This window comes from Anas acuta, chromosome 13, assembly GCF_963932015.1.
Source record: "Anas acuta chromosome 13, bAnaAcu1.1, whole genome shotgun sequence".
NCBI classification, from domain to species: Eukaryota; Metazoa; Chordata; class Aves; order Anseriformes; family Anatidae; genus Anas; species Anas acuta.
Genome location: NC_088991.1, coordinates 165,672 through 188,638, shown reverse-complemented (window position 1 = coordinate 188,638; position 22,967 = coordinate 165,672). Strand labels below are relative to the sequence as shown.

General features: G+C 53.8%; 1 protein-coding gene across 2 annotated transcripts in view; it reads left to right on the top strand.

The window, feature by feature from the left end:
- The window catches only part of GAB3 (GRB2 associated binding protein 3), a 56,626-nt gene extending 37,998 nt beyond the window's left edge, over positions 1-18,628 (top strand). Inside the window, exons 3-10 of one of the 2 annotated variants that reach the window (XM_068696721.1) lie at positions 3,939-4,155; positions 5,023-5,495; positions 7,971-8,026; positions 9,005-9,260; positions 10,265-10,346; positions 11,799-11,901; positions 13,081-13,194; positions 14,128-18,628. In XM_068696721.1, coding sequence (XP_068552822.1) covers positions 3,939-4,155; positions 5,023-5,495; positions 7,971-8,026; positions 9,005-9,260; positions 10,265-10,346; positions 11,799-11,901; positions 13,081-13,194; positions 14,128-14,244 — 1,418 coding nt within the window. In that variant the 3' untranslated portion in view covers positions 14,245-18,628. The remainder of the gene's footprint in view (positions 1-3,938; positions 4,156-5,022; positions 5,496-7,970; positions 8,027-9,004; positions 9,261-10,264; positions 10,347-11,798; positions 11,902-13,080; positions 13,195-14,127) is intronic. The other variant, XM_068696722.1, reaches the window with a different exon arrangement.
- Positions 18,629-22,967: the final 4,339 nt, after the last annotated feature.

The window sequence follows — 22,967 nt, the reverse complement described above, 5'->3', positions numbered from 1 at the left end:
GTGCTGCTGTGCTCCCACTGCTGCGTGGGCATACCCTTACCTGGTAGAGAGGAAGCAAAAGGCCATGAGATGTTTGGTTTTAACCTATCCCAGTTCCCTGCCTTCTTTAATCATCTTTTCAGTAGTTTATTCTGAGGGGAAATGGGAGTGGAAGAGCTCTGCAGCATTCCTGTTATGAATCTGATGTCTTCCGTTTTCATGTTGGCTCTAGAGAGCACCAGGAAAACTGGCTGGCACATGTTCTTGTGCCAGTACACACTGCCCATGGGTACAGCTTGAAGAGTTGAGCTGGTAGCTTTGGGGGATGGCAGTCATCCCCCAAGTCCATCGGAGTTTGGGGGTAATTAGGGACTGTCCAGTGACCCGCTCCCTGCTGGTTGGCCCTTGCTGAAATGGAGCTGTCGCCCTTGTGCTGCTGCTCTCGCTGCGGTGCTGCATTGGATGCAGCTTTACCAATCAGCCTGTCAGCTAAGTCTTCCCTCGCAAGACAAAGAACCAAATGTATTTCTTTGTCTTTCCAATCTACATGTAGGCTTCTGGCACTGCATTGAGGACGTGCCCAAGGAGGTGTGATCTGAGGCAGAGGAGCCAAGGCAGTCCCCAGGAAAGATGCATTATTACTAGAAACCTCTGTTGTACTGCTCGAGTGTAGCGTGGCTTGTATGTGGGCAGCACTGGCAGAATCCCACGGGTGTTTCCCAGCCAAGACCACCAGTGTAGATGCTGATGGATGAGAAGTGACAGCTCTTGCTGTGGCGGGCTGAAGAGCTGACATCCCAGCTTTCTGCTCTGTTCCTCGAGGCAAATATCCCCTGCAGTGCAGAGCATTTGTCTTGGTTCAGTGTAAAGTCTGGCAGCTGAGCCGGCAGTCTGCATCGCGGGCAGTGTAAGCTGAGCTTCCAGCCATGCACTTGCTACATCTCTCCTGGCAAATAACACCTCCTATTTAGCCCGCAGCTCCTGCCAGTGTGGTCGGGTCTGGTGTGGATTTGGCTCAGGCTGCAGGGCATGTTCAGCTTCTGTTCCTGCCCTCTGATTTCAGCCTGCACAGTTGCACAGCTTGCACAGCACGTTTCAAATACTGATAAATTGCTTCAGCTTTCTGGGAGCACAGAAATCCCCCAAGAGGTTGGAGGTTTAAACAAATTACTCCTAAAAATTAGCTTAAGAAAAGCCCTATTAAATGCAGCACGCTTTTTTAACGTGAACGCTACCGCTACAAGGCACGGTCCCTGCAATGAATCACTGCAAGGAGGGCACATGCAGAGCAGGAAACCTTACCGAGCTGCTCCGCATTGAGGTGACTCTCACAGCCAATACTACAGTGGGAAATCAGTCACTTACAGTCCTGGCATCTCTCCAAGAATTCACGGTAGCTTTGAGGCCAAACCCCGAACCAGTGAACCCCCGATCTAATGCTCTGTGGGCACAGACGGCGCGGTCGCAGCTCTGCGCCGTGGCTCAGCCCCTGACAGCCACGACGAAGCCAAGCTCCCAGCCGGCTCCTCCTCACCAGAGGCCTCGGGTTCGACGTTTAGGCAGCTCAGAGCTGGCCCCGTCAGGCCAACGTTTTAGTCAACAGGAGGGGCCAGCCGGCCGGTGGAGGGGAAGCGCGAGCTCCAGCAGATGTCAGGAAGCACCTGGGCAGGCGGCAGGCGGGGCGGGCTGGCCACCAGCCACCGGCCACCCTCGCCCCATGGCACTCGGTTGCCACAAGGAACCGTGCCCGTGGCCGTGCTGAAGGCACGGGAGCTGCTGGGGGAGGAAGAGGTTCCCTCTTGGGCTCCCTCTTGGGCTCTTCCAGGTATCGCTCTGCACCCCGTGTAAATGCCTTGCTTCCTCCCCATGCAGCCCCTACTGATCCCCGCCAGTCTCCATCACCCCCCTGTACCTCCACCTTCTCCCCCAGCATGATGGAGCCTGACACCCAGGATGTCACCGCTGTCACCTGAAGCAACCAGTCACCCGTGGTCCCTCCTGGCTGCGGGAGGCTGGACAGGAGCCTTCTGCTCCTGCACTCCATCCACCTCTCCCTCACTTCCCCACAGCTCCAGTCACTTCTGCTCGCACCCATGCTGGGACTTTCTCCCTTCCTGCTCCTTTCTGATGGTTTCTTTGCTGCTTTTAATGCATGTTTTTTTCTTTTTAAACCTTGCTGAGAAGTGGTTTGACGCCCTGGGAGCTCGCTGCAGCCCCCCTGAGGACACCTCTGGCAGCCAGGGCAGCGCACTGGGACGCGGGGAGCCAGGAGCCCCATTCCTGCAGGAACCCTGCTGTCCCCACAGGGATGCTTCCCCTCGGGGCGTCCCCTTCGTGTCCCCGCTGAGCTCCCACAGAGCAGCAGGCCTGCTGGTGGCAGCGCCCGGCCCATGTGTGGGAGTCAGGGGAAGTGTGAGGGCTCCTCCCAGCCCTCCTCGGGAGGAAATCCCTCCCTGCTCTCCTCAAGGCTGCTCTTTCATGTCAGCCTCTGGCAGCGTCTCCACCTCCCTGCAGCCCGGTGTGGTAGGGGGGAGCTGCAGGCAGGGACCCCCGCTTTCACCCATTGTGCCATTGCACAAGGACAGTTTTGGAGCTGGGGTCTGTAGCAGGAGGGAGAAGCCGTCTGGTTTTCCAAGACCTACATTGACAGGGAAAGTTGATGGGGCATCCTCCATGGTGAGTCTTCCCGTCAGTGCAGGGCAGAGATTTGGGGGTTAGTACCCACCAAAACAGCTATTTTGCCAGCCGAAGAGCTGTGCTCAGCCTTGCTGGCAAACGGGAGGACAGAGCGGGAGAGGCACTGAACCTATTCTCTGCCTGCTCTCCCTTGAAAATGGCCATGCATAATTCATTCTCCCCAGCTGCCGCTGCAGCACGACTTTAATGCACGCTGATGCGGTTCCCAGCAGAGCTGGCGGGGACGGGGATGGGGGGCCAGGAGCTGGCTCTGGGTAGCCACGTCCACAAAGGCTAAAGAAGGGCAGCCACGGCGAGCGGCAGGGACGGGGATGGTGCAGACCTGCCATGTGTTGTGCAGCCCGCAGCCCTTCCTGATGGGATAATCTGAGGCTAAACCCTGCGAGTAGCAGATGGAGCTCAGGCCTGTTCAGTCTCTGTGCTAGTAATCCACAATGTCATTTATTTTTCTTGTGCACTGTGTTGGTTTTGTTATTTCTTTAAATACGTGGTCAGATGGCGATGTTCACATGCTCGCTGAGGTCTCTGTGGAGTTAGCCTGGTGCATATTTGATCCCCCTCAGCTTGCAAGCCAGCTCTGAGTCCAGGCTCTGCAGGCTGAGCCAGTGCCTGAGCCAGCAGGATGGAAAAGAGAAGTTATTTTTCAGCTGGGAAGGCTTCAGCCGTCAGCCCTGCTTCACGAGCATGAAAGCCTGGAAAAGCTGTTCCCTTCAGATGATCACCGGGGCCAAGAGGGCCGCTGCAGTCCTGCTGCTCCAGGCACCTGCTGAAAATTAAGCAAACGCTTTGCTGAATAAGCTCGAGTTGAAGCACGCGTGCGAGTGCTCTGCAACCTGGGGTTTGCTGCAGTACTGCAAATCCGAGCTATCAGGAGGAAACAGCTGGTAGAGAAGGAAGGAGATGGCTCCCCCTGCTTGAAAGGGGCAAGCCACGGGGTAGGGCGAGGAAGAATTTGGCTTTTTTCCTGCTTCTTTTGGCTCAGAGGGGGAAGGAGCCGGGGGGAAGCCTGCCGGGGCTGATGTGGAGGTGTAGTGTCACCGGAGGGGTGGGTTCCTCGCTGGTGGGGCCCTCCCCATACGCCCCGGGGCTGAGGGGTGACCACGGCAGCCAGCACAGGGCAGGCACTGAGGGCTGGCTCGGCCTGCTGGGGCCCTCGCATCTCACCCTGTGGGACAGGGCCCAGCCTGCACAGCCCTGCTCCCGCGACGCGTCCTCGCCTCGCCCCGCTGTGGCTCAGCTGGGGCCGTCGCTTCTCCCTGCAGGTTCGGTGGAGAGCCTGTCCCACACCACCTCGTCCCCGCAGCCCTCGCCAGCCGCCTCCACCCACGCCTCCCGCATCGCTGACCCCTCCTTCTCGGTCGAGCAGGCCGCTGCCGACGCTTCTGCCACAGAGGAGACCCCCAGCGAGTCGGAGTCGGTCTTCCTCCCCGACTACCTCTTCCTCTCCAACTGCGAGTCGGGCAAGCTCAGCCACACCAGGTAACTCCGGGCTCCACCGCACACCTCGGGCTGCAGCCACCCCGGCGTGCCCCTGGGAAGCTGGGGCAAACTGGTCCTGGAGTCTTGCAGCTCTTGAGCCCGATGGGACCCTCAGAAAGCCATTTCTCAGGGGGCTTTCTGTAGAGGAGGTGAGCGGTCAAGCATCAGCTGTCAGTCCTGGCCCGTGCAGTCTCCCTCCAGGTGCTCTTTCCGCCTGCTGCTGCCCCAGGTGCTCAAAGTGCCTCATGCTCAGCTTGGGGGCCCCTCCGTGGCCACAGGGAGGGGACAGATCTGGGCTCAGACTGTGCTTTTTGTCACACACTGTCACTCGGGAGGAAAGAATGGGTGAAGCCTCAGCAGGACAGTTCTTGTGCTCCTCCCCTTCCTTCTCTGAAAGTCCCCCTGGTTTTTAACTTGGGTTCCTGCAGCACAACAGATGCCTTGCTTGGCGAGCACGCAGCTTTGGGAGCCACTTCTCCACTTGCCTGGTAACCAGACAGGGAAATAGGGGTTGTAGCAAACGCTGCAGCATGGAGGTTGAAATTTGAGGCGTGGTGGTGCGAGGACTCCTCACGCGGAGGGCTCAGCCTTACAGGGCTGGAAGCCCTGGGCTGGTGAAGGAGCATCGCTGCTGGCCACGCTGCCCTGGGGGTGAGGACAGGGCCTGGACAGTGCCCTGAGGGTGTGCAGGGCCAAGTGCCAGCAGAAAGGAAACCACAAAGCGGTCAGTGGGCATTTTCCAAGCTGGGAGTGCAAAGCGGCCCATGGAGCCGCTCCCAGCAGGTTTTACCCCCCCAGCCCTGCACGCTCACCCGGCTGCAGGCAGGAGAAGAGGCAAGCAGCAGCCCTGCTCTCTGCCCCGTGCAGGTGTGACAGCTGGTCCAACTCGGACAGATCCCTGGAGCAGACCTCATCGGATGACGTGTTTGTCGACTCACTGCAGTCCCAGCCCTCGCTGTACCTCGTGCAGCCCTGCGGTGCCGTGCACCAGGACGCGGCCCCGCTGGCAAACCCCGGCACCGTGCCCAGGAGCACCGACGTGAGCGGGACACCCAGTGACTTTTCCTCCTCCTCTCCACTGCTGGGGACGCCGCTGACGCCAACCTTTCAGACTGAGCAGAGCCAAAGTGCGCTGCCCTACGGCGTGAGCCAGCTGGATGTGCTCTCCAACACGCCCCCCCCGCGGCCCCCCAAGCCCACCCACTTCTTGGACAGGCGAGGGGACGAGGCGGGCGGCAGGGTGCTGCAGAACGGCCACGCGGGGACCTGCCGGGCTCCAGTGGCGCTGGTGCCCAGGAGGATCTCCCTGTCCAGCCTGGACAATGTCAGGAACTGGAAAGGTGAGCGTGTCTCGGAGCTGCTGGCACTGGGAGGGGTGGGAGGGTGCCCACTGCCTGCTCTCCTGCTGTGATGCTTCATGGCAGCCCCAAAATGGTGCGAGCAGGGTTTGGACCTGTCCAAGCAGAGTTTAGACCTGTCTGAGCAGGGTTTGGAGCTGTCCATCGCTTGCATTCAGCTCCTGCCCCTCTGTTTCTGAAGGTCAAAGCGTGGGCTTGCCCAGGGGAAGTGCCTTTGTGGCTCCGCACAGAGTCCTCTCAGTAACAGCAGTGTTTCTTTTCTCATGCTTAAAGGACAGGACGCCAGGGAGGTGCTGGGGATGGGATGTAATCCTGGGTGAGCTGGGGACTTGGTGTCCTTCAGCAAATCCCCCTCTGTCCTGGCATTTCCTCCTGGCTAGCCTGAAAACCTGCTGCAGAGGGAGACGGCTGCAAAGCAAGCCCTGCTCCCAGTGGGGGTGCCTTTTTGGTTCTTGAAAACTATCTCAGACCAAATAATGGTTGAAAACCAGGAACATCCAGGGGACAAAATCCAGTGTACACAGCAGATGCGAGTTTTATGTTGTGAAGCCACAGAACAGAGGGAAGCAGCTGGCTGGAAAGCATCAAATATTTTGCGGTGATGTGTCAGTTTTGATGAGGAGACAAGGCAGGGTTGTATGGGTGAGCATCCTTCAGGCCCCTGTAGTCTGAATGGGCTCTCAGTGTCTGGGGCCGTTAGATCTTGCCCTCCGAGCTCAGGCAGCAGAGCAAGGAGAGCTCTGCCCGGGCTGTTTATCAGTCTACAAACAATTCTTGGAAGGTTTCTGCAGAAACACCCATCAGTGGAAATGCTCTTCTTCATTATCAGTTACGCCTGCTTGCTCCCTGAAAAACACTGCTTTTGCTTCCACGTATATGCTGCTCCAGCCCTGCTGGCACGCGTGAGGTGGTTAATGTTTCTCCATCCCAATTTACACCAAAGGGTTCTTAAGAGGATTAAGTGTCCAAATGTCATGTTCTGCTGCTGTGCTGCAAGGTTATCTCTGCCTGACAGGGGGCAGCAATGAATTAATAAGTGCTGCTGTTTTTTTTTTTTCTCTTCCCCCAAGTGCAGCTGAAACTATTTGAAAGGTTAAACTCTGAATTAAAATGTGCTTCACAAAGGACGGTCTGAAAAAGAAACAGGGAGGAAGCAGCTGCAGCTCATGGGCTCCTGCAGTGAGCCCACTTGAGTTTAGTTCTTTTTTTTTTGCCCTTAGCAATGTGTAAAAGCTGCATGGCTGTGAATCGACCTGCTGCAAAGGTAGTATGGGCTGGTAAAGCACCCGTACCCTGGCACCTACCGGTGTGCCTGACTGCTTTTGTGCCAAACGAAGGAACTGTATCCATCGCAGGACGCCTGCCCACCCCGACGCATGTGCACCCGCACCAGCAGCGCTGCTTCCTTCTCCTCCGCACTGCTGCGCTCAGCCCTGAGCTGTGGTGCAGCACAGGCATCTCTCCGGCCACAGCAGGGTGCAGGGCTTACCGTGCTCCTACCTGGGGGCCCTGAGAGCACGGAAAAGCACTTTTCTGATCAGAAAGTCACTTTCCAGAAAAGGGTGGTGGTTGTAAGCAGGGGTAGAAATGTCTGTAACCACACACGTCTGTGTGTGTGCCCGTATACGCACCCATATGGTAGGAGTGACAGCACTTCTGTTTCCTCCAATTCCCCCAGTTCCTTTTTCTGCCCTCCTTGAAAACAAACTGTAACAGCCTTCCATTATCCACAGTAAAATCAGACAGAAACATTCCAGCAGCTACCACTGCTGATCTAGGGATTGAATGCCATTTTTCAATTTTTGTTGCCTTTTCCTTCAACAAACAAGTTGACCTACACCAAGAGGAGGCCAACCTGCACAAGGGAACCTTCCCTCTGGCGGTTTGTCCCCCAGCAGCTCAAGCCACGTGCCTTGTGTCAGCATTTCTGGGTGGCAAAGAGAAGAATTTCCCCCCTTCGTTAGGCTTGCTCATGCACCCTTGCTAGAACAACATGTGTTTCCCAGGCACCCTACATCCTAGGCACCCAAATGCTTTCCAAACAGCAAAATAACCTTCCCTACGTCCCTGTGGTATAATTCCGTATCTGAGAGATGGGAAACAGAGGGACTAGAGCAGACACTGGGTTCAGATGTTAGTCTGCTTGCTTGCTTGCTCTCTGCACCACACCAGTCTTTCCCCCCACCTGCCTGTGAGTATGGGAAGTCTCAGTTACAGCAGGGTTGCACGATCCTGTTCCTTGGCTTCATCACACTTAAAATAGCCAAAATTGCTCTTGAAACACTACCAAGTTGGTTCTGGTCTTGTGTGTCATTGGGTTTCCTCATTTAGGGTACATACCAGGAGTTTGGGAATTGCTGTAACACTCCAGTTTGTTTAGGGCCATGTGCTTTACTCCAGCATTGTTCCACCAGGTTGGACTACCTTGCACATTTTTAATCGCTTTTTTCTGTGCAGCAGACATGGAAGGCAGTTCTTTAAGAAGCCGGGACAAGAGGCTTAGCTTGAATTTGGTGAGTACTCTGCTTGCATAAACTTAAACACTGATGCATGCGGGCTTCAGCAAGTGACTCATTTCACATTCTGGTAGTCAGTCATCTGCTGGACTCAGCAAAAAAAAAAATAATTAAAAAGTAGGAAGAAGCAGCCCTTGGCTTCAGACAACTTCTGTGCTGCTTCTCTGTGGCTATGGGTAGAGGGAGGCCACAACATGGAGCCCCTGGTTTTAAAGCAGACAAAGGCAGGCCTGCTGTGAAGGACTCCAGTAACCTCAAGAATGAAGCTGTTGACCACAGGCACCTGAGAAAGCCGCTTCCCTCTTGGGGAAAAAAGAGGTTTAAAGAAGCCTATTTCTTCCTGATCCTGAGAGCTATCTCCTCCTCAGGATATAGGAAAGGCTGTGAGCAAAGCCCCTGTGATTCAGCACTGTGTCAGCCCAAAGCTCCTGGCCCAGCTTGCACAGATGTGGGTTACGTGTGGCACCACCAGGCACCACGCAACCAGCCTGCTGTCTGGCACTGAGCGCTGCTTTCTGTGGGGGAGCTCCTTTGCTGCTTGTATGCAAGCCTTGGTGGTGTGCAGCTTGTGTTCCTCTCCTCTGGAAGCTTGCAGGGTTGGTGATCAACCTTTAGTGGTTATATTCAGCTATCAGAAGTAACTTGTCTGCCTGTATCTCTGCTCTCTCGGCTTCTACATGTGCAAAAATCCAGTTGTTCTCCTTTCAGAAGTTGTTTGTGTGAAAGGACTTCCTTCATCCTGTAGGTCAGAATTGCTGCTGGGTGAGGCAGACCTACTTCAGTCACCCCTAGGTTTGGTCCTAGTGTCCAGCAGCAAGGCGCTGAGCTCCTCCCAAGCTGGCACGAGCACCCGAACCGAGTGTGTCTCCCGTCCTTGCGTGTCGTGGCAAGGTCCCAGCAGGACCTCCCGAGCCGCTCGGGGCGAGCTGTTTGTTCACCACGGTTTCTTTCTCCTTTCCTCCCTTGCTGCCGAAGCCCTGCCGGTTCTCCCCGCTCTACTCGACAGCCGCGGATGGTGCGGAGGACAGTTACGTGCCCATGCGCCCCAGCACCTCTCCCTCGGCGCCCGGCTCCGACTGCTCACCCGACGGCTACATCCCCATGAGCCCCAGCTCGGCCACCTTCACCTTCCCAGTCGTCAGTACTGAAAAACTCACCAGCCCCTTGCCCGAGCTGCCCTCCGACCTGGAGCCGCCTCCGGTGAACCGAGACCTCAAGCCTCGCAGGAAATGTAAGGCCAGACCTAAAGAGCATCTAGGCTGCGGGTGGCCTTGGCGCGTTTCGAGGCTTTTTTCCTTCTCTAGAAGGGGCTGAATCCCTGTGTAGGAGCCTTGAGGACTGTGGCGTAGTGGGGTGCATCCAGGGGGCTGCTTGCAAGCAGAGGAAAAGTGTCTGTGTGTCTGTGGCCACTTCTGCAGCCACGTCAGCGTGGGGCAGGGGTGTGGACCCACTCTGTAGCAAGGCTAACCCTGCGTGCTGCTGCCTCCCAGGAACGGGGCATCCAAGCACTCAAATCCTCCACTTGGCATGTGGGCTGTTGGCTAAATCTCTGCTGGGTGGGTGCAGCTGCCTTGGGTTCACCAGGAATTTCCTGCAGATGCTGTTACTTTCCATTCCAGCTTCTCATAGCACTTCCAAAATTTGGGTTGATGATATACTGGTGACGAAATATGGCTATGCAGAAAAAAAATTGCCAAAGCCTAGCCTTTGGTAAAGCTGTTTGGGCTACAGAGCCACAGGGTTACTCAGGAATGGGTTGAGGAAATGCTACGTGAAGCAGGGGGAGAAATGCAGAGCACTGCTAGGAAGCAAAGCAAGCTCAGGTCCTTGCTTGGAAGGTTTTGAGAACTGAAAGGAAAACGTGCGGAGGTGCGAGGAGAGACTGCCATGTGTAGGACCTTTGGGTTGAGGAGAGAGCCCAAAGCCTACCATGACCTGAAGCTGACCTGTCCATTGCAGGCAGCACGGGCTGGGCTGCGCTGAGGTAAGGATCAGGCGTAGATCTTGCAGAGCGTTTGCTCTCCTGGTGCCCGATGTATTTATCCTGCTGGTTCTGAGTAAACGAGGGACTTCGCTTTCCGGCACTGCCTGAAGTGGTCATCTGTTACTGACTCCTATCTCGGCTGTATCAGTTATGTTCTGTGAAATACTCTATTTCTTGCATTTTTCTAATCAGTTCCTGATTTTCTTGAGCCTTGCTTTTTCAAATGTTGTTCCCTTTGTGTCTCCCTGCAGCACGGCCACCTCCTCTGGACCTGAGGAACCTCTCCACAATCCGTGAGCATGCTGCCGTGACCAGGATGTGGACCGTGCCTTAGTAAGTCGCCACGAAACCCACCCTTGCAATCTTTCAAATGTTAACATTGTGGGATGGAGTTAAAAGTGACTTCTCACATTCCACACGATGCAGCTTCCTGGTGAAGGCCACATACCAGAATTCCCCAGGGCTCCTTCCAGCACCCACCAGGCTTTTGCTGTCTCTAAAAAGCAAGGCTCCCTTTCGAGACTGGCAGCTCCAGTGAGCTGAGCATCACCCGGTGCTGTCAGGAGGGATGTGTTCTGGGTATCTTGCAAATTGGGGTTTGCAGGAAACTCCATCTCTTGTGAAGGTTCCTTTGGGAAAGGCCAGAGCTAGTCTGCTCTGGTGTGGCTGCCGTGATGGCCAAAAGCTTCACATGCCTCAATTTTATTTTTTGTCTGGAGTGATGGCATCATTTTTGTTTCTGAAAACTGAGATAGAAGAGAACTAGTTAAGATCAAGATCTGCCTGACTTGTAGCCTGGGTGCAGGCTTCTGTGCTGCCACGTGGAAACTAAGGTTTGCTCTGCTGGTGTGACCTTGTGGCCCTGGAAGCGAGCTGTGGGGAAAAACAAACGCCTTTGTTCACACAGGCAGTGCGAACGGGTGGTGCTATCGGGCTCTAGCTGCACAGAGATTCAACCTGAGGGAGCTCGAGAGGAGGGGAGGACACAGTGAGATGCTTGGGGGAGAGCTCGGTGGCTGCGGAGCCCTGTCCCAGCCCATCCTTTCCGAAGCAGTTAACCCCACGGGCTGCCTGGGAGGGCGACCCAGCAGCCTGCCTCCCCAGCGCCCTGCCAGAGCGCCGTGGTTAATTAGTGCTGACACAGTGCAGAGTCCTGAAGGATAACGAGCTCAGGGGGGCGTTTGCACATTTCACATTAACAAAACTAAAAAGCAGGCTGCCCGGAACTAATAAGGAATTACGCCGTTCATGCTGCACCAAGTAGCCGCCCAGTTTCCTAATAACTAACCCCCCTGTGCCAGCCTGCAGTCATTCACTCGTGATGCAGATTTCCTCGAACAAGGGCCGAGCTGCAGCCATCTCCACGGCACAGACAGCCTGTGTTTACACAGGGTTTGGAGCCAGCCAGCTCCTCCGTGTGCCCCTCCAGTAGCTGTTTAATTCGTGTCAGTCCCCATAAAGGGGTGCCCATGTAGCTAGCTGCCCCAGCGGCACTCGTTACCCTAATGAGTGCTGTCTGTGCCCCTCGCTGGAGAATGGCTCCAACGCTTTATGCTTTCTGTCATGCCAGAGATGACAAACTTTCATAAATCCTCCCCTAAAATAAAAAGACACTTGGAGGAACGTAACACTTTCTGGAACTAAGGAATGTTTTTGGACATCCTCTCCATAAAGGCTGCAGCGTTAGTGCGAGTTTATTCCCCATATGGACTGTGTCAGGCTTTGGCTTCATTTCAGAGCATCTGTAAGATGCTTCCTTAACCTCTCCTGTGTTTTTCTTCATAGCAATCGAATGAGCTTTATCTCACCAGAAAGAGACGGTATTAATTCAGCAAGAATATTTGCCAATTCAGTTTCCGGAGAAGAGGAAGAAAGTTACATTCATATGGTAATCTTCATTTTCACACAGCCATCCTTTGCTTTATTCTGCTCTGTCACATTGATGGAGAATGCAGAAGTTTGTTTTCTAAGAAAAAATGTTGAGGAGGTTTGTCCTTTGCCTTCTGTTTGAACAAAAAATGATGAAATGGTTTTAAACCCAAGACAGTGGGACCGATTTACAGAGAGATAAGGGGAGCCCTTCTTCTGCTCCGCAGAACTCAGCTGTTCACCCACGAATGTTGCTGAGCAGTTCCAAGAGAGCACAGGGATCAGCCATATTTACATGAGAACTCATTAAGGCGAAGGCAACTGAAATCTTTTCACCTTTCAGAAGTGTGCCCTGCAGAAATCTCCTAGGAAATGACAGAAAGCCGTTAGCGCACTTCCTAAAGAAACACACCAAATATTGTGCAGAAACAGAATGCCCATTGCCGACTCCTATTGCTTCTGCTTTGGCTGGTGGCACTAACCCCACTTCCCATCCCACGAGAGAAGAACATCTGGCTTTGTGGCTTCCTTTTCTTCATTCACTCTCTAGCCATATCTTGCAAAAGACCAGAGCCTCGGTTTCCTTTGAGTTTTAGGTGGAAATTGGCTCAGACCAAGAGATTTGAGACCCGTGTCTGCCGATCTGGCCCCGCAGCAGTGGCCATACAAATGCATTGCGAAACTGACCACAGCCTCCTTAAACAATCGTCCCAAATTTCAACCCACACCGTTCCCAGACCAAAATCTGCTTGGTAGGGCAGTTCCAGTTGTAACTGCTCCCTGTTTGACTTTCCGGTCAATTAAAACCTCCCATGTGCTTGTGGTCACCTTGATTTCCCTGGCACTAGATGTGGACAGACACTACCACGACGGCTCCGCGGGCACCCCTGTGAACCTGAGCCTTCCAGGGGCTGGGGCGAGGAGCTGGGCTCCTGCCTCGGGATCTTGTCCAGATCAGAATGAGATTCAGCAGGGTGTGCTGGTTTTGCCATAACGACCAGGAGAAAAAGGCACTCTCCATTTCCTCGTGGTACCCAGCTGGTCAGCTTTACCCCACTGGTCGTCACCAAAGGCTGTCCCGTGGGTGCTGGCCGGCCTCACTCGTGCTGCCGGGAGAGTCTCCTGCTCCCGGCGCCGTCCTGCTTCTTCCTGGGATGGTGTTTTAAGAGCATTAAAAGTTTCTCTTCTTTCCTGACAGGAACACAGACAGGCAACATCTCCATACAGTGGTGCTTTTCCATGGACAAGGAAATCTAACCTTGATTACTTAGCATTGGATTTTAATTCTGCTTCCCCATCCCCTGTACAGAAGGTATGAGTCCCCTGTGCAAAAAAACCAAACCTCCTCTCTTTGTGTCTGCTGGGAGGAAAAGACCCAGAACCATGCTCTGTTAGGTACCAGTCCTGTTTCCAGTGGCAAGATTAACCCCATAAAAGCAGAATTAGGGTGATGGCAGGGTGTCCTTAGCTTGCCTTGTAGGGCTGCCATTAACTTGAGCTCAGCAGAGGGCAGGAGGCTCCACTGGGACATGCAGCAGAGGGGCCCGTGGGCGAGCTTGTTGGTGCTTGAAGGATCTCGGCATGCTCTTCCATTTTCATAGTCTCCCTTTCCTACTGGTTTTCCCCCCAGTCTCTCTGCAGTAACAAGTTTACAACCCACGATAAATTCATCAGGTAAAACTGTACCATCTCTCATAACACAGCAAGATGTGCACTTTTGTTCTGGCATCTCCAAAAGCATTTTAATTTCTTTAGCAATGCTGAGAAACTGCAAACCCTGTTCCAAAGAGCTTCCAGCCTGCCCAGGCGCTGAGCAGGTACTGCAGCAAAGCCAAGACTATTGTCTGCTGGGGAAGTTTTGTGTCCTATACAGCTTTTTATCCAGTCCTCCTGAAGGCAAAAGCCTTGGGACACCAAAGCTTTCTTAAAAGCAAACCATCCTCTGGTTAAATGCAGGCAGGTTATCCCCAGCAGGATGTGACAAGGCAGTGATGCTCTACAGGGGCAGAAGAGCCAGGGCAGTGTCCTCGCTCGGCAAAGCAAGCGGGGCTGAGCGCCGGGGCGCCGGGTGGGTGGCTGCAGCTCTGGCAGGCTGCAGAGCAATGCTGCTGGCAGCTGGAGTCACTGGGAGCTTCGAGGTGAAGCGAGGCAAGCAGGGAATGAGGGGTAACAGAAAATCAAGGCAGGTTTCGCTCACCTCCCTTTTCACAGCCTAACTAAATGTGTTGTTTTTTGTCTCTCACAGAAACCATTTCTTTCTGAGGAGCAGAGAGTGGACTACGTGCAGGTGGATGAACAGAAGACTCAAGCTTTACAGAACACTAAGCAGGAATGGACAGACGAGAGGCAATCAAAAGTATAAAGGAAGAAGGTTGGGATCTGGAGGAGTTTTTTTTATTTTTTTTTTGCACTGGAACCACAACGTTAATGAAGCAGCTATCACAGAGCTCAAAGGCGGAGCTGTAAGATGCTTACGATCTCCCGAGGAGTGGCATTTTTACCGGAAACCTTTGATTTTGGCTGGAAATAGTATGTTGAATGAGTGGTTCGCTGGTGATTGAAGGAATGCATTACCCTTTTTACTGCCCTTACTGGTAAGCTACATGGTACCATTTTCTGTCATGATTCTGGGACAAGTTGTCCACCTAACCTTAACAAACCCACTACACATCGCATTAATCTAGGTAGCCCTGTCTTCTCCCTCTGTTGTGTAATTCCTAGTTGCTAAAGCTATTTTTTGATGTTCCTACGGACACTGCGGGTGCTCGGGCTGCTTCTGGCAGCAGGCACCTGGCAGGTAGCGGTGACTAATCAACTAAGGGCTAAATACTGAAACAATAAAAAGAACTTTTTATATAGCGCTCAAGCAAAGAGAACTTGGGGAAATAGCTTTTTTCCCCTGGGATTAAAAAGCCTGACTCCGAGCTGCTGCTGTCAGAAGCTCCAAACAGGAGTATGGACCCGGGACCGGGACGCGCAGTTGCTGACCCTCCGGCTGATGGTCATCGTGTGAAGCTTCTGCTCTCTGTTGTGGCTCATGCTTGTCGCCTCTCTGTCTGATTACTACTGATGTTTTCTTCCTATCTCGAGGAGTGTCCTCAGCACAGCACAGCTGCTCCTCTAGCAGGAGGCTGCTGACACACAGCTCTTGGCCGGCCAAAAAATAGAAAGGGAAGCTGTGAGCCTGTTTCTGCAAGTCTTGGGAGACCTGGCAAAGGATCAAGAATGCTTTCATCCGAGCTGCGAAGAAATGCAATTGGAATTGCTGGTAGCAGTCATCAAACTGATTGTTTCATCAGACCCACCCCAAAAAAAAAAAAGGAGAATTAGGAAGCGCAGCACGGTCCGCGAGAGGCTGGCGAGCCTGCCAAACGCAAACAACAATGCGCTCGGGCGGCGCGAGGACCTCTGCCTTCAGGAAGCTTATCTACCTTGGGACTTGTTAGGGGCGCTATCTCAGGATCACATATGTGTATAGTTTATGACATATTTAACTTTGCAAAGCTTGGCTGCGACCTGTGTTTAAGGTGGCGCACAGCCACTCGAGCACGGGCAGCGTGGCCCATGCTGGATCGGCCCTGGCAGGCTCTGCTGCTGCAGGTAGGTCCCGCTGGCTGGCGAGGTGTGATCCAGCCGGCGAGGACAGCCAGCCAGGGCCCTTACGGAAGATTTCCCCTTTGACAGGGCCAAATCACTGGCCTCCCTCGTGTGCCTGTTGTACCGCGATCATCTGACCTCCCCGAAATGCTTGCAGACTGAGCAGAGGCTTTAGGAACATTGCTGCAGACGTCGCTGGCGCTGGAGGTCCCTCCTTGCTCTTCTCCCTTCTGCCTGCATCCCCTGAGCTCTTGCAGGGTGGGAGATGTGGCCAAGATGCACGGCCTGCTGGCAGGGGCAGCCTTGAGAGCAGAAACACTGTTTTCCTCCTACCTCAAGAGAGCTGAAGTGCTCGCAGGCCTCGCCATCTCTTTGGAGCAGATGCGGAGCTGGGAGCTCCGTGGTGAGCACCCTGTAAGAGCGAGGTTCGCCAGCAGCTTGGCTGACTGGGCGCTTGGCCCCATCCCAGAAATTGTCCTGGGTTAGAAAACAAGCTGGTTGAAAGCAGGGGGTTATGCTGGTTATGCTGCAATGAAAGCTGATGCTTGGAAAAGCTGTGAAAATAATCCAAGCTTTTCAGTGTAAATCTGGTGTGAAGTTTAGTTTTTGAACCCCTTTTTTTTTTGGTCCTAAAACTGATGTAGGCGAGCGCTGCGGGTGTAGCCGTGGGAGAGAGGAAGTGGGCTCAGGGTGGGGCTGTGGGGATCCACACCTCTGCAGGGCTGTGCCAGAGAGGGCTGCAGTTAGAAACACATCTGCCTCTGCTCAGAAGAAGTGCCACTGCAAGGTGTGCAAATAACAAATGTCCCTGAAAGCTTTCAGTATGCAGAAAGCTGCATTGTGGAGTTGCATGTCTGGACGAGATGTGTATTGCATCAGGGGACCATCACGCTCAGGAGCCTTGGAAAGCACAGAAAGCATCCGCAAAGGGCGAGCACAATGATGCTGAGCTGCTGCAGAGCCCCAGCCTCCCAGTCAGGCTGCAGGAGCGTGCAAATCAGCTCATGTTTTACCGGAGTGTTTCTTTCCATGCTGTCAGAAAACCTTCTGAAGTGGAAAAATACCAAGCTATCAAGAACAACTGTCACGCTCATTATTCTAGTTTGTTGTAAAACTATTTAAACTTGGACAGACGCGGCTGCTGGGTCATTCAGAAGTTTAGGAAAGAGCAACTCTTTTGGTTTTATTTTCCTAAAAATATATAAATGTTCAGCTTGGAGGTGGCTGTCCTTAGCTCAGTCTCCCCCTTAAACTTCCGCATGTCTCCTTCCTGCCCCGGAGCTATCTTATCTCCATCGAACACAGCTTACTGGCTTCTAACTTTCACTTCTAAACTAAGACCCAAGTATGGGGTTTTGTTCAGATTTCTCATTTAAGGTCCCACTCCAGGGTCTGTGACATGTATTCCTGTGCAAGTACAATGCACAGAACAGGAGCGAATAAAATGCAGAAGTTTAAAAGCAGAGCAGGCCTCCCAAGATGCTTTTTGTCCCCTCCACATAGCCAAATTGTGCAATACTCCGAAGAGGGTATAGAAAAGGAGGGTGGTGTGAGGATGGCAAAGGCTGACTGCAGAGGTCACCCCCATCGCTAGGGATTTCAGTCTGAAATGGAGCCACCACCTCGCCATGGGCCACCAGTGACGTACCCGCATGCTGCTGTCAGCATCCCTGCAACCTGCGGGCAGGAGGAGAGATGCTGCAGTGCTCAGTAAATTCTGCTCGCTGGCCAAAGAGGAAAGAAAAACTGTGAGAGCACCTGAAAACTGAAAGAGCTTTTGACAGCGCCGTGTCTGAAAATGTAGTTGAGGCAGGATGCCAGGCACGCCTCTGGTAGCCTCCTCTGTTTGCTGCAGGGCTGTTGTTTCGTTATTTGTTTGTATTTCGTAAAAATATCAGGGGAGTCGGTGCAGAGGGAGGCTCTGCGCCTTTATGAGCGTGGCATGGCCAGCAGCCCCTTGTGAAGCTCCTGTCTCCTGGGGAGCTGGCTTTGCCCTGCTGGGACCTGTAGTGCCTTCTCCAGCTCCGCTGGGGGTTCTTGGTCAAAGCGCAGAAGCGTTAACCACGCAGAGTGGGCTTTGTGTAATTAGCAGCGGCGCCGCGCGGGGATTGCAGGTGCAGCTGGACTGCGTGACGAGGCGGAGGGCAGATGGACGGCGCTGGTGCTGTGGGTGCTGTGCGAGCCCCGCGACGTGGCCGTGGGGCCCAGCTGGCTCCTGCAGCGCTGGCAGCGTGGGGTGCTGGCCCGGCACGGCACAGGCGGGAGGAGGTCGGGGCCAGTACGGGGCTCTGCTGCCAAATCATCTGCGGCCAGCGGGTGCAAGAACACTTGCTGGAAGTAAATCTGATGGAATAGAAAGGGATTAAACTGCTCTGGACTTCGTGCCCGAGGAGAGCAGGATTTAAGTGCTTGCTGGGGGTTGCGCTCGGTCCCGAGGTCTTCGCTCGATTTGAGGTTACCACAGCCGCCTCCTGCAGTCCTCTGGTGATCACGCAAAGCGTAGCAGGATCCAGGACTCTTGCTTTTTGGACTAAACTGTATTTTCCATTTATAACTCCTTTATTACAGGAGACAGCATTAAATACCTTACCGTCAGATAGGAACACTTTACCTGAGAAATGCCAACAGCCATTTAACTCGAGCCAGGTGGTTGCTACCTGCTCTCTTTTGCCCAGGGTAGTGCCCGCTCTCCACGCCACTGATTACGTCCTGGATGTACATTTGGGAGTTGCATTGACTTTCAGTGAGTCAGTGGTTGAGGAATTCAAAGACCATCAGATGCTGTGATGAGAATGAAGCACAGGGCAATGCCTTTCCTTTGTTCCCCTGTTCCGCGAGAATTGCTCAGGTTTGAAAAAAAAAAAAAAAAAAAGCCACCAAAATAGCAGACTTTGCCATTTCAAAGCCAGAATATTTTTTGTTCAAATAAGAATAAACTTTTTGTGTTGTGCAAATGAAGCATTATACTTGTTTTTGTATTTGTAAATCTGTGGGGAAGCATTAAACAGTCATCTCTGTTATGAAGGAGTAAGTCACTGATAGAGCGGAGGGGCTCTCCCTTCCCGTCGTTTCATTGTAATGTTGGTTGTATATATTTGCACATTAAACTGTGTATCTTTTTTTTTTCTAATAAATTAATATAAAACGTAGCAGTGCTCTTTATTTATTTTTATTAGCAAAGGGAAACTCCCACATCTTTCATTTCATGCTTCCTCCATTTTCCAGCCATTTCTAGGCTGTGACTTGTTGATAGAAATTATCTGAATGTAAATTCAAACAAATCTGCACCCGATGTCACACACCCGTGTCTCAGGAGATCATCTGCAGGCGCCTTGAGGAACAAGCAACGATGAAGCTGTGGCTACATCCTCCCTGGGATGTGGGTGAGTGGCTCCTGCTGCAGCCCAGGAGGAAGGGGCTGTGCTTTTGCTGCCCAAAGAAGGAGCCTCCAAACGCCGCTTTGCTCAGGAAATGCTCTGGGTTTGGATACAAAGACTGGTCACTGTTTCATCTGATCCTTTAACTGTCCTGTGCTGAGGAGCTTGGATGCTGTCAGTGCAATTTCCCCACTGAGCAGGTGAGGTGGGATCCTCCCAGCACATGGGTCTTGGGATTTCATGAACAGAGCAAGGCCATGGGAGCAGAGCTGCTAACAAGCGAGGTATTTGGGATGCCGTTTACATATAGCTTTGGGCACATTTACCTTCTGGGGGCTTCATGGTCCTGGTGGGACCCCCGCCCCTCTGTGGGCACCTCCTAGCTCAGGGGCACCCTGAGCAGCTTGGACAGGGGCAGCCCAGCCTTGGGAGTGTGCCTGCTGAGCCCGAAATCACACTCGGGGGCTGCAGATAATGGGACTGCAATGAGGTTACGGAAGGCTCAGGAAGCTCTCAGGCTTCTTGTGCCTCTGTACAAAGCACTTCAGGGATTTTTCAGGTGTGCTTGGAGGGGCAGGGTCTTGCCCAGGCCCAGTGCCTGCAGCAAAAATCTTCTGGGTGTGTTGGGTCATAGCCCTGTCCTTCTGCCCCCAGTTAACGTGGGCTGCCTGCTGCGTTTTGACGGGTTTTAAGATCTGCATTTCCCCCAGATGCCATCCAGAGCTCCTCTCCTGGTTGTTTTGGGCAGCCAGGGACTTGGCTGTACTGGTTACACGCTGATAGCCTTGGGTGGCAGCAGCAGCACCTCCAGCGCCTGGCAAGGAGCAGTGGGGCAGGGGCTCGGCCCCTTCCACCCCCTTGTAATGCTGGGCTTCCCTCGGGAGTCCTGGCTCTGCTGCTGGGCTCCTGCTGAGGGTTTCAGAGCTTGATGTGTGACCTTCTCAACAGCCCAAGCCAGACCAAGAAAGGAAGCTCCCTAGGGAGGGGGTCTGAGCTGCTACCCTGCATAAAACCACTTATTCCAGGCTCCTGTGCCTCTTGATTTAATTTCTTAAAGAAGCATTTGCACCGTAGGGAGCACTCTTTCAGCCTGCGAGCTACTTCTAAATAACTGCTGGGCAATCCCACGGAAGCTGGCAAATAAAGCTCCCAGAAAAGCACAGGGGCTTTCCAGCAGAAGGTGTGCTTGGCACTGGTGCATGTTTTATCTGTGAGGGTGAGGCCATGAGCAGGACAGCGGGCAGGCTGTTTGCAGCACAAAAATAAGAGACGTCAGGGTTTTTAAGTTATTTTAAAAATAAAAAAATGGAAGATTCATCATTTCTTTGGCTTGACTTCCTCTGCAGTTAGTCAGAAATCATCAGGAAATGCCACCTAAGGAAATCCTTCCCCATCTGCGTGCTCAGCAGAAGGAGCGCGTGCATGCGGAGGGGAAGGCGAGGGAGGTTTCTGTGTTCCCAGGCGAAGAGCTGCGTGACCCCGCAGGGACGGCTCGAGAGCAAGCTGCTGACTGGCACACAAAGCAAAAAGGACAGGGAAACAGAGGGAAGATGGACAGGGAGGTGAGCAGCAGAGATGGGCGAGGGCTTGGAGCCAAGAGAAGAGCAGCTGTGGGCATGGAGTTTGATTGCTGTGAATGAGATGCCGCACAGAAAGGGCTGTGTAGGTGAACAACCCCACAGTCACTTCTACAGGCTAGGACAAAGTCTAGATCTTTCCTAATTTCCTTATGGAGAAAAAGACCTGTGTTGCATTATTCTGTAGCGGTGATTAAGACATGGTGGGGTTTTGTTGGTTGTTTGCTTTAAGCTCTGTTTTGCGTTCCCTGCAGCTCCATGGCTTGTGCAGACCCAGCCTTCAGAGCTCGCCTTCAGGGGCCCTTTGGCATGCGGACCCCAACCCGTGCCTGCAGGCCCCCACTGCAATACAAATTTGCTGTCAGAAAAGCAATATCCTCCCGGAACGGCCAGAAAAGGATTAAAAGCTCGATTTCCCCAGTAACTCTGCCGCTCACACCTCTGCCGAGGGGAGTGTCGGGGCGGAAGGCGCTGGCACGGAGAGCTCAGTGAGCGGGGCAGCAGCACGATGCGGGCACAGCGTCAGCCCGGCGTTGAGCAACCCGCTTGGCAAACCCCGGCCCAGCCGCTTCCCCTCCTGCAACCCGGCCCGGGACAAAGGGCCAAGGCCGGGGCAGGCGGGGAGGAAGGCAGCCAGAGAAGCTCCCGGTCCTGGGGCGAGGCCGTGCCCTGGTGGGACTGTGAGCCGTAGGGTTGGGGTCCCCTGGTGGGACTGTGAACACAGCCTCGGGAAGTGCCAGGGGACGCGTGGGGAGCTGGCAGCGGGGCCTGCCTGGGGCTGAGCCTCCTCTTCAGCCCCCAAAGCCTTTGGGGGAAGTCTTAGATTTTTATCTGTCGTTTGGAGTTAACTTTCATGGAAGTCTCCAAATAGATTTCACGGCTCCGCTGAGAGCTGGGTGCTGGTGTTAAGCTAAGTGAGCAGGGCACTGTTGCCAGAGGTGGTGCTGAGGCAGGGAGGGTGCTGGAGGAGGCTGGCGTTTTTTGGGCTGCTCGCGCTCACAAGCAGCAGGGGCACGTGTGACCAGCAGCGGTGCCTGCAGCCCGGCAATGGGCAAATCCTTAGACCTCAAGTAAAAGCAATTCCTTTGGATTTCTTTTTTGCAAAACAGCATTTTTCATCAGTGTGTGCACCTGGTGAGCTGGGAGCACGGGTCAGCCTCGGTCCAAACTCCTCTCCTGCAGTGCCCAGGCTCCCCTGTCCCAGGAGACAGCAGCATCTCACTGTGCCGTGCTGCTGCGCTTGCATGTGTGGTCCCAACAGCATCGACGTGCTCTGTGATGTGCCGTGGCCACCTGCTCCAAGCCACTGGTGTCCCCGTTCTGCCTGCTGGGCTGCCCTCCCTGCTGTGTGTTTCTGTAGGGGATTCATTCCCAGGACTTTGCCTCTCCTCCCGCTGGAGCTGCAGCAGCTGTGCAGGCTCCCATGCAGGGAACACCACCAGTCTGGGATGCAGGAGGCTTCGTGGTCCCTGTTCTTGTTATCTTTACCACTCTTCCACTCTCACTGCTAAGCAGGCAGACTAACATCCATGTTACTGATACTGTTCTCACCGTGGCATATGGGCTTCTGCGGTCTTTGGGCTGTTTGCAAAACACCCAGAGCAGGACACGGCGCCCAGCACAGCTAATGGGTCTTTAAAAGACGTTTAGATGTTGAACTTAGTGATACAGTTTAGTGGAGGACTTGTTAGTGTTAGGTCAGAGGTTGGACTCGATGATCTTGAGGTCTCTTCCAACCTAGACAGTTCTGTGACTCTGTGATTCTGTAATCCGGGGCTGCAGCTGCTCCCTTGACCTGCCCTGGCACAGTGCTGGGTGGCGCAGCCGTGTGGGGCAGCCCGACCCACGGCACTGCAACGGGTGCTAGGGTGAGAGGTGGTGTTCGACAGGCACAGTGGGGCTGGAGAAAACAGAGAGCAGCTCTCAGCACACAAAGCTCTCTGCTGCTTGCATGTGCCACCAACCCAGACAAGTCTAGTACTGCAGAAGGAAACAGGAGTCAAAGCAACTGCAATGTGAAATCCCATCCCTCCATCCCTAACTGGCCATATCTAAGAGGTAAAGTAATAACACCATAAGCAGCTAATGAAAGCCTTCATTTCAACTTACCACAATGACAGGCAACATAAAAACATATTTGCTGAGAGTGAGACATGTGTGGGCCAGGGCTGTTAACACGTAGGGGTTCCAGAGTTTGGAAACGTGCATGAAAAGCAGTCACGGGGCTTTCAGCAGCCAGGTCAAAGTGGCCTGCAGTGTCATGGTCCTGCTCAGCACCCCCGGCACGCCTGAGCCCAAATGGCAGAAAAAAGAAGCTGTGATGGGAGAAGCATCAATCTGCGGCCAAGAGGCAGGCCACGGAATGAGTTAAACCCTGGGAAAAGCCTCAGTGGGAGGTCATGCCTTACGGGACACGAACACACCGCTCTTAGTCAAGATTTCTCTCTCACGTGGATACCCTGGTGCTTCATATGGTGTGAGCTCCCGTTAGGCTGTTCCTGTGGTCAGGACGATCATGAGTCTGTCAGTCCCCA